We start from the raw sequence: 11,723 nt of genomic DNA, 5'->3' as shown, positions 1-11,723 counted from the left end.
AAAGAGATGGTCATCGACATTGTATAGTGGTTTTCATATTATTTATTGCTATAAGAATTCAATGTTTTTTCACAGCTCTGAATAGGAGCATTCACGTTGCTCAACACCAAGTTGCTGAATATTTGATTGTGATCTCAAGTCCCAACTTCTGAATGGGCTTGAAAATGTCTGATATACATGTGAAATAATGTCTTCTGTTTAAGATCCAGAGACAAGTTCCTTAATAAATAGGTTACAAGACCCCACCCCCCACAATCATGTCACTCTCTTGAAACTCATGCTTTGCATATATAGAATTAGACTCTCCACCATAGAAAAAAACAACACATGAATCGTCATGTGGCTGCGTGAATTTAACAAACTTGCAGCAGGATATGTGCTACATCTGTATTTTAGTGCATAAAATTTTAATCAGGGTTGAGAATATGCGCAGCTTTCATTTATTCAAGAGGTAGAGTAATCAAGCATCATTTGCTGCTTTATGCTTCAAATTCAATATTCCACGTGCTTGATACAGCTGTATTTGTTCTGACTACGTTCTGTAGATACTTTCAAAACGCTCCTTCGAATTAAAATAATTTGGGAATGGATCTTGCTGCTCCTCCTCGTGCTAACTTCTTTGCTTTTAAAAATTGGATTGTGATGTGATAACATCAAAGAAAAGTAGAAGAAGAATTCACTTCTTTTAATTATTATTTGAAGGTTTTGTTTGTAGATAGTGTTTTCCGATAAAATTATTTATTCAAATTAGGTAACAATTGTAATCACAATCAGACAATAAAAATGTTTCTTTTGCCTAAGCTTCTTCTCTCCCTTTTTCCTTTCATTCAATCCCTTTCCTTTTTTCACCACCTTCTACCTTCAATCATAACACTAAGGCGTTATATATATCTCATCATATCTATTTTGACACTACTATATAAGAATTAAGCAGCAGCCTCTGCACATATCGATATTCTACCGTAGTTTGATATGATCAATCAAAACAATTTTACAAAGCATCTTAGAATCTATACACACAAGAGACTTACTTACATGCTAAGAGTTTCTCTTTTAAGAACACAACATGCAGTTCACGCAGAATCTCCTGGTTTTTTCGCCTATTACTTCCCCAGATTCAGACACGTGTCTAAGAATACTCTGTTCTTTAAACTACTAAAGAGAGAAACCAGCATATATAACAAGGATAATTGATAGATCAAATCAAATGAATAACTCTGCCACTCTATAACAGTGAAAAACATGCACCATTTCCATTTGCCAGTCCGTCTCCAAAGCCTCCGAGATAAGGAAAGCCCCCGAAGCTTCATCCATGGCAACCGAGTCTCCTCAGCCACTTATCAACAAATCTTGCATCCGGTCGATTGGCTCGGTGCGATCCTGCACGGCAAGCCCTTCCGAGACATCAGCGAGTGACTTGAGGTTGCACTTGATCAAAGCTTCGATAAAGTAGCAGGTCTCGTCCTCTGTGTTCCCCTCAGGCACATCCACCACAAAAGATTCAATTACCAGGGTACCTGGCCTTCCATCAATGATTTCCGGGTGGAGGGACATGATAGATGAATAGTTCTGAAAGATAAAATGTAGAGTCAGGTCAAAATTGAATTGTTGTCCTCTCTATGGTGAGCAAGGACAGAAACAGCTTAATCAGTTAGCCAAATTACTTAAAGAACAAGAGTTAACAGTAAGATAAATCAATCGATAACTGATAAAAACATGAGTATTACACTCAGTAAATTATGACTGCAATTAGTTTTAAAAAATTTTAACTTGTTTTTGCTCAGACAAGTGATTAACTCCTAAGCAATGAATTTTCATTTGTGCAAGAGAAACCAGAACCACAACCAAAGGAACGTCTCGAGAATTCCATTTACCTAAACTGAATGATACTGTTAGTACTTTCTAAAGATGACAGTTCTTTTTGGTTTCCTAAAATTTTTTGCAGGAATTCTTTGCAACTTATAGCACAATAAGTGCATAAAACATCCTTACTACTCATGTATGTTTTGCACCATAAGATCAAAACTACAAATAAAAATTGAAAAGGGATTGTTTGCATCAGAAGTGCAGTTGTGAACTTACCATAAAAATAGAAAAAAAGGAACAAATTAAAAATCAAACAAAATACTCTCACCCCCGGGGGAATATTTGTGCAGTGTTAGCAAAGTGCTGAAACTATTCAGCTTCTTACCATAACAAGCTCAGTCAACTACATAAAATGGAACACAATCTATATGCTACACTCCCAATCAACTAACTCATGAACCTTCCTACATTACAGTAAACTTACTCTCACATAAAAAAACATGGAAACATTTAGATGAATAGAAGAAGTTAATATGTTGCAAGCAAGGAGCTTGATATTGATACATAGAATTCATAGTTACATACCCTGAGTCTGTGATCACCACCAATGATCCTTACACTAAGAATATGCTGATTGTCATCAAGGATCTCCAATCTCTCAGTGCTGGTAGTGGCAGGTAGCCCTGACTTAACATCAACTTCTCTTAGACTCCCAATCTCAAGGTTCCCCCTCACCACACACCTACTCACAAATGGCTTGTACTTCTGTGGCTCATCAAACCTCCTCACCAATGACCACACCTTTAAGACAACAAAAGTAACTAAACACAATAAGTAACCAATTCCTCAATAAATCAATGCAAATACAAATACTCCTTTCATTCTATATTGACAAGTTGTTTTAGCTTTTCTGCTACTTTCACAAATTGATGTAGGGTAAGGGTGCAATTTGTATTCCAACACATTGATTTATGAATATGTCAGACAAGTCAAAATAACCTATCAATATATATAGAATTAAGGGAGTAATACATAATCATTCAATATTCACTCAACCAAAATTTCAAAACTGAAAATAACTAATTCTGTATACATAATCCAAAACTGCATATACAAACTTCTACAGCTGGATCCAATTAAGGTACTCATCAAATTATATAAAAAAACGAAACTTTATCCCAAAACAACAAAAGGGTCAACAAGAATATTTTAATTAAAACAAAAAAACAGAGAAGGAAGAAGAAGAACTAACCAAAGGAAGAGGTGCCTTGATGTGCTTAACAAGCGCAGAAGAACACTGATTCTGGCGAGGCTCTTGCGTGTGGTGTCTCCTTAAATACTCCATCTCCATGTTACTGAAAGCTCCATCGCCGTTCCCCTTCTTCATCATCATCAAGCTAAAAACGCCACCGTTTTCAAGCGCCAATTCGCAGCTTCTTCAATAGAGGGAAAAAAAATCTGCTGCCGCCGCCACCGAGCTCCGGTGGCCTTCCGGCGAGGCTCTCCGGCGGAAGGTTCGAGAAAGCAAAAAGAGAGGGAGGAGGAAATTGATTTTGAGAGCGGTGTGTGAAAGTGAAATGAAATGCAGCATCAACAAACTACCTCTTTCTATTTTATCTTTTTCCTTCTCTCTATAAATATAATTATCCCAAATTAAGTAAATTTATAAGGGTTTTTATTAATTAATTAGAGAAAAGTGGGGTTTTTTATTAGTGGCAAGTATTTTTCGTTGGAAATGTGGACTTACTTAGAAGGGATTATTACAGAACCGCCATTGACGGCAATGGCGTGTTTTGTCCTTTTTTTATTTTGTTGTTTTCTGTGTTTTATTGTGATGACTGATATGCCCTTGGATTTTCCCTTCTATTTACGGAAATGGGAGTTTCTTTTGATGAGATTGCCTTGGGAATTGGGGCAGCAACTTGCAAACTTTGCATTTAAAAGGCTAAACAAGTTTTGCATCTTATAAATCCCGGATCAATATTTTTAGTATAAAAATTAAAAAAAGAGAGTTAATTACTATTCAATCGACAAGGATGTGTATTAAAATTAACTATTAAAATTAATTATTATATAAAATATATATTAAAAATAAATTAAATTATACTTATTTTTATATATAAATATATAATATTTGGTGTTTAGTGTGTATAATATTTTTAGTTTAAATATAAAATAAAAATAAAAATAAAGTTTAAATGCCAGAGCCAATTATATAAAGAATTTAATTTTTATGTATTATCAATGTAAAAAAATTTTAGATAAATAATTAGTCGTATAATATCATATTAGTAAAATAATTAATTTTTTATATTATTAAAAATAATTAATTTTAAATTTATAATTTAAAAATTTATTTAAACGTATTAATTTAATTATATAATTGTATAAATACTTTTTTTTATTATCAATATATCAAAGTTGAACTCTTGCGCACACATAATTTATGAATTTGAATATTGTTTTAGTCTAACTTTTTAATAAATAAGAAGATAAACTTCATTATCTTACATAATGGTGAATTACTAATAGCTAAACTGAAATGATTCTTAGTTGAAGTTAATAACAATTTTGAGAAAAGAATGAAGCTATATGCCAAAATTCAAGATGCTATGAATTAAAAAATTTTATATCATCAATGTATTTAGGTTAAACCGAAATTCGGATATTTTTTAAAAATTTAGCTAATATATATATTTTTTTTTCTAAGAGTACATGATAATATTATTAATTAAAAAAGTTTTTGTAAAAAATATATAAAATTTAAATTTTAATATATTTGTTGTATATTTATTAAAAATAAATTATTTAAATTTTTTATTACTAATAATATTAACTTGTGCTGGTAAGTGGTAAGACATATATTAACTAAATTATATTTTTAAATTCAAAAAATATATTTATATATATTTATTATGTTACTTAAAGCACTGGCAGGACCGCGTTGGATCCAAAGAAAAAGGGTAATAAAGTTGCGCATTCACAAAATGCTTGCTGGTATTAAATGGCTTCACACCATAAAAGTTTTAGGGATCTATGAAGTTTCATTTCCTTTTCTAAGGTAACATGTTCTCTTTGGTATGTGAATCAATCTCACCTTATACTTAAGGATATAGTACGAATATCCATTTCTCATCGTGCAGCAGGGTAAAATTGGAATTTACAATTTTTTTTCTGACAAAATAATTGTCAATTTTTATTTTTGATCTTAAATTCACAATAATATTTATTTAGATTGTGAGTTAATAGGAATGTTAATCCTAAATATAAAACCGTCTAATTTAAGATGCAGAAATCGAATTTTTTTAAAAAAAAATTAAAATTTTAAAGTATAAAAATCACATTTTTTTAATTTAATTTCTCTGATAATTTTTAAAAATATTAAAAATTATAATATTTCACTCCCATAAAAAAAATTAACCTCTTCTATTAAGAAGCAAGCTAGTTGCCTATCTCTCTAATTAGTGTTAATATTTTTTTGGTGACTCTAGTTAGTGTTAATATATCGCAATTTCCTAACAACCATGACAATAATAATAAATAATTAATCTTACGAGGTCAACCGTTCATTTTAGCGAAGCACATTTCCCGAGAAATATATTAAACTATAGATATAGATATAGATATAGATATAGATATAGATATAGATACATACATGGACATGAGGGTCTAGTTTTCATCATATCTAAATATCTGTGGTTTGGGTTTTATGTGCTCATATTGTTAAACTTAAACCCTTGAAATGTTATGATAACTAAATTACGAAAAGAATTTACAAGTACCAAAACAAAATCTTGCCATATAAAAGAATTAGACAAACTTATTACAAGTCCTAAACTATTTTTGGCCAACTTTTGTCAGGATTAATGGGTGAGATTGATCCGTTTATGATAGTGTTTAATTTGAGAGAAAGTGTGAGATCGTCATTGACATTAAATAAAACGTCAAAGCTGGACCAAGTTGAATTTTGTGGACAGATCTTAAAGAAAAGGGTTGCAATCAAATAAATGAGCACCTCTTTTCAATTTGATTGGTTCAATATGAGCTGCCAAAGTCGGCACCAGATTTTATATCCCTTTTCTCTACTTCTCAAATCCTACAAGTGGATCTCACTATAATTGTCCCGGTTAATTAATACGACTATACTACGACGTATACACAAAAATTAGTCTTTAAAATTAGTAATTAGTATAAAATATATGTTAAAATATAAATATATATTATATGTTTATACACTAATATATTAGTAACTAATTTTAGTAGTTAATTTTAGTATACAAATAGTATTTATACAATTTTGTTAACAAATAGTTGTAGTATTGAAAAGTAGAAATAATAAAATATGAGAAGGATCTTAGGATTTGGAACAAAGAAGAGTATTAACGACTGAAGTTTAAATTTTTTTCCATCTTTGTTGACAATTTACCAGAAGATATATCAAAGAGAGAATTTTTTAGCCTGTTTAAATGGGCAGACAAAATCATAGACATATACCTATCGTGGAAGAACAAAAAAGGCCAGATCTACCTATTTGCATTTATACGGTACACTACAAAAGATGGAGCAATGAAGGCTGTTGCCGATATGAAAGGTATGATGCTGCGTAGAAAGAGGCTTTTTATAGCAGAAGCGAAGTATAGAAGGGGAACTGTTATTCGAACTACGATAGGTAAGGAAGAAACAGAGATAACAAGAAATGATGGTGGAGCAAACGCGAAACAGACAAGGAGTAGAAGAGTAGTTGAAGAGAAAGTGATAAAATAGCAGAGTGTTGTACCCATTAAAGAGCCGTATAAGAATGGGTGGACAAAGAAGTTAGAAGTACCGATAGCGAATGAGAACGTTGCTTGGCTGAAAAGAAGTATTGTTGGAGGCACGAAGTCGGTGATCGATTTTCAGGCACTGCATCATAAGATTCATAGAAATTGGCCAGGCGTAACACAAGTGCGGGAGTTAGGAGCATATAAGGCAATGTTAACGTTTGATTCTATGATAAGTGCTGAGGAAGCTTACACCTTTAGGATGAACGACCTTTTAAAAATGTTCTATATGGTATAGAGATGGGACGAGAATGAGAAAAGTGAATCAAGAAGAGTCTGGTTAGAATGTTATGGAGTTCCAATACATGTATGGTCAACTGAGACTTTTCGAAAGATAGAGGATCAATGGGGTGAGGTGGTTAAGTGTGACAAACTCACGGAATCATGTGCATCTTTCAGTGATGGTCATATTCTGATTAATACGTATTGTTTTGATAGAATTAATGAGTGGATTCACATTACAGTAGGTGCAAGCGGGTTTGACGTTCTCGTAAGAGAGGTGGATGAAGAGGTGTACTGTGAAGAATAAGTTCGTGAATTAACGACTACGGAAGGGGACTGGCAAAGAGTTACTAGAGATGAGATGCGGTACGGGAGTGCTAGTGGCACACTAAACAATGGTGGCGAATTGCTGGCGGGGGGATGGGATGAGGCGACGCTGTTGATGATGGAGGAACGGAGGGAGGAAGAACACAACAAGGACATAAGGGTAATTTCCTGTGTTGATTTGAACGAATGGAATCATATTAACTCAACGTATTATTCCGAGATTAAAAATCACGCAGGCGTTAAGGATTACAGGATCCTCAAGGATCATTTGAAATTAATCAGGAGGAAGATTCGGCAAAAACTGAGTTCTATAATTATGCCATGTGCTTTGCCAAACCCACATGTGCACATGGAGGAGCTGAACTTGGGCTAGGGGCAAATAGGCCCAACAATTGGGGACCCAAACAGCATGATTGTTGCAAGGAGATGGCCCATGCTAGCAAGCCTTACAGCGTGCTCCCAAACCGGGTTGTGGGTGACTCGACTACTCTGCTGACCCGGCATGAAAGGAACGGGATCCACAATGAGGTAACGCAGCATGTGACTGAGATTGACGATGGCATAGGGGCTTGGAGGCGCAACCGTACGACAGACGGGAGTGGTAACCCTAACGAGATAGAGGGGGTCGCACAGGCCGCTGTGACTACAGGGCACGATGGAGAGACGAGCGAGAAGGTGGAAGCAACCGACGGTCGGATAGAACGGCGGCCGACAGATCTAACGGACAGCACCACAAATCCAAGAGCTCCTCACTTGAACGTCCAACGTCCGGCGGAGATGAGAACTGTGCGAGCTGAGGGGTGGAGAATGCTGGTGTTGAGAGTGGATATGGCACGAAAAATTCAACAAAATCTGCACAGAAGGGGCAAGAGGTGCCTAGTGCTGCACCTGTTTTGCGACAGAAAGAGGAGGAAGGTTTGGAGGAGGATGGGGAAGATGCTCAGGGTCGTGAACAAGAGGAAGAATGGGAGAGCAACGCAGAAGATGAAACTGACTATGAAGCTGGCTTAGATGGAGGTAGTAGGTTCCACAGGAAAACTCAACGGTAGAGTTGGCAAGATGAAATGGCAGAGAACAAAGAGGCATGGAAGTTAGCGGAGGAGTCCGGTGCCCAGTGCAATGACGAGGAGAACATCATGGCTATTTTACAGGAGCAAAATGAAGCAATTGCTTTGAAGTAGAGGCAGGCAAAGCAGAAAGAAAAAATTCAAAGGAGTTGGCCAAAAAATCGTAAACAGGTCTGTAATAAACTTGTTAAATGATTCTAAGCTGTTGGAATATTAGGGGACTAAGAGGTGTGATAAACCCATATTTTATGATATATTTTGTGCTTAGTTTGAGTGATTTATTCAATCTTTCACCCACTTATTCATATTAATTGCATGGTTTTACTTTCCCTTCCTTATTATGTGATGTATGTGAAAAACATGTTTCCTATGCTTTAAAATTAATTATTTTAATTAACTTTATTTTCATTCGATGCCATGATTAGTGTGTTGAGTAGTTTCAGATCTTCTAAGGCAGGAATGACTCAAAGGATGGAAAGGAAACATACAAAAATGGAAGGAAAGCATAAAACGGAGTTTTTGGAGAAACTGGCATCCACGCGATCACATGGACGGCGCGGTCGCATGCCAAGCGCAAAGAAGCAGCGACGCGGCCGCATGACTGACGCGACTGCGCGCCTTAAGCAGAACACATATGACGCGGTCGCATGACTGACGCGACCGTGTGACAAGGAAAACTCCGAATGACGCGAGCGCGTGACCCACGCGGACGCATGACAGAGGCCACGCACCAGAAATTGCAGAAAATGCTCCCAGCAAATTCTGAAGTCCTTTTTGGCCCAAATCCAAGTCCAGAAGGCATAGACCAGAGGTTATGAAGTGGGAGAATGCATCCATTCAAGGGGAATCTCCACTTTAGTTAGTTTTCATGATTTAGATTTAGTTTTGAGAGGGAGATTCTCTCCTCTCTCTTAGGATTAGGATTTAGGATTTCTCTTAGTTTTAGGAGTAACTCTCGATCCCAGGTTCAATGTTCTTTTGCTTTATATTTATCTCTTACTTTCAGATACTTTAATGCTTATATTAGTTATGTTGCCTATTTGGCTTATGAATTCTTCCATGTTATAGATTACATCTTTGAATTAATGTTATTTGAGGTATTTCAGTTTAATATTGCTTTCTTTTATTTAAATTATTGTTATTCCCATCTGAAGGCATTTTTATTCCAGTAGATTTACTTTTCTCCTTTTGGTCTTGGTTAAGAAATCAGTAACTCAGGAGTTATCAAACTCAAACATGAATGATAATTGTTATCTTTGTTAATTAAACTGAACTTCAATAATCCCAATATTTTCTTAGAAAATAAATAGGATTCGAAGATCAAACCAATTAATCCCTTGACCTTCCTTTATCTTAGTAAAGGTTAACAAAGTGGAATTAAGATTCAATTCTCATCATCATTGATAAGGATAGCTAGGATAGGACCTCTAATTTCTTATACCTTGCCAAAAGTTTATTTTCAGTCATTTATTTATTTTACTTGCCATTTAAATTACTTATTCTTCATTTACTTTAATTGCTGATTAAACTATTCACTCCTCATTCTCAAAACCCCAATTTACAATCTCTATAACCAATAATAAGAACATACTTCCCTGCAGTTCCTTGAGAAGACGACCCGAGATTCGAATACTTCGGTTATCAATTTATTTAGGGGTTTGTTACTTGTGACAACCAAAACGTTTGTACGAAGGGATTTCTGTTGGTTTAGAGACTATATCTACAACGCGACTGTTTTTATAAAATTCTTTACTGGCAAAAATTCCAACGTCAAGGTGTTGGAAAGTTTTGTATGATAAAGAATTTTAAAAGTAAATTTAAGTTGGACATGTTGGGTTTGTTAGAGACAAAAAAGGAGGTGGTGTCTAAGTTCGATGTAATACACATTTAGGGAAGTGACAGAGCTAGATGGGAGTTTGTAAGCTCTGTTGGGGCTTCTAGAGGGTTGTTGTTAATATGGAATGAATCAATTTTTAAATTGACTAATTGTTATAAAGGGAATAGGTGGTTGTGTATAGAAGGGGTGGTAGCTAAGGATAATTTTTATTGTGCTATCTGTTTGGTGTATGGACCACATGTGAGGGCTGAGAAGATTTCTATGTAGGAAGAGTTAAGTTATCTTGCAGGGTTGTGTCAGGTAACGTTTTTTTTTTTTTGGGAAATTTCAATGAAATATTGCATTTGGAAGAAAGAAAATGAGTAAATAGTTTGTCAACGTCTGTTGATGACTTCAGAAGATGAATAAATGATTCAGAGTTAGTTGATTTGGCGCTTAATGATCGCAAATACACATGGTTTAGAGGACAATCGTGCAGTCGTATTGACAGGACCTTTGTTAGTGTGGGTTGGCTTGATATGTACCCAGAGACGCGATTGAGGGGAGAACCAAGAGGGTTATCAGATCACTGCCCTTTGATAGTGGAGGACAGAAAAAACTATGAAGGCCCTAGACTGTTCCGTAGCTTGGACTCGTGGTTCACACATGAAGAGTTTTTGAGAATGGTGAAGGAAGAGTGGAGGAAATTAGGAGATGGACAGTTGTTAGAAAAGATAAAAGTGTTATCAATATCGCTGGGTAGATGGCATAAGCAGCATTTCGAGGATATCACTGAAAAGATAAAGAAGTTTGAAGAAGAGATAAAGAACGTGGATGATATGGTCAGCAATGGATGTTATGATGGTACAATGGAGGCAAGGAGAAGGGCGTTAGTGAGGTGCTATGAGAAGTGGTATGTTAGGCAGTATATTCACTGTAAGTAAATGTCTAGATCTCGGCATGCCGAGGAGATGGATAGGAATACAAGGTATTTTCACAATATTGCTTCAGCGAGAAGAAAACAGGATTGAGTCATTGGTGAGTAATGGGAGACAAGTGCAGAATCTGGCAAGAATAAAAGTTGCAATTGGAGATTTTTATAAAAGTCTGTACCACCAAGAAGTAGTTCCAAGTTTGAGCTTTAGAGATGGTTTAGTTAATCGATTAGAAAGGGAAGAAGCTGAAGCCCTTGAGGTGATGCCATTAGTAAAGGAAGTGAAAGAGGCAGTTTGGGATTGTGAATCATCTAAGGCTCCAGGATGTGAAGGGTACAACATGAACTTCATAAAAAAGTGTTGGCAAGAGATTGGAACGGAATTCACTGCTGCTGTGTTGAATTTCCAGCAGAGTCTGATGTTACGTGGGTAGTGTTGGCTCCGAAATTTGTTGGGGCTAAGGAGATAAAAGACCTCAGGCCTATCAACATGGTTGGATGCGTCTATAAAGTTATATCTAAGTTGTTGACAAGAAGAATGAGGACTGTAATGCCAGGACTAGTTGAAGAATCACAGAGTGCCTTTGTGAAGGGAAGAAAGATATATGATAGAGCTTTAATCGCATGTGAAACTGTGCATTGGTTGAAACTAAAGAAGAATATGTCAACAATAATCAAACTGGATTTCCAAAAGGCATATGATAGAGTTAAATGGTGCTTTGTTGATAATG

The 11,723-nt window shown here is 35.5% G+C and overlaps 1 protein-coding gene across 1 annotated transcript; it reads right to left on the bottom strand.

Moving 5' to 3' along the window:
- Positions 1-920: 920 nt before the first annotated feature.
- On the bottom strand, positions 921-3,411 carry LOC107605939 (abscisic acid receptor PYL8). Its single transcript, XM_016307892.3, is given in 4 exon segments — positions 921-1,524; positions 1,527-1,569; positions 2,392-2,607; positions 3,059-3,411. Coding segments are annotated over 4 exon segments (423 nt in total). The 5' UTR covers positions 3,200-3,411; the 3' UTR covers positions 921-1,501.
- Positions 3,412-11,723: the final 8,312 nt, after the last annotated feature.

Source organism: Arachis ipaensis, chromosome B7, assembly GCF_059453495.1.
Source record: "Arachis ipaensis isolate K30076 ecotype BB chromosome B7, ASM5945349v1, whole genome shotgun sequence".
Taxonomy (NCBI): domain Eukaryota; kingdom Viridiplantae; phylum Streptophyta; class Magnoliopsida; order Fabales; family Fabaceae; genus Arachis; species Arachis ipaensis.
This window is presented reverse-complemented; position numbering and strand designations above follow the sequence as displayed.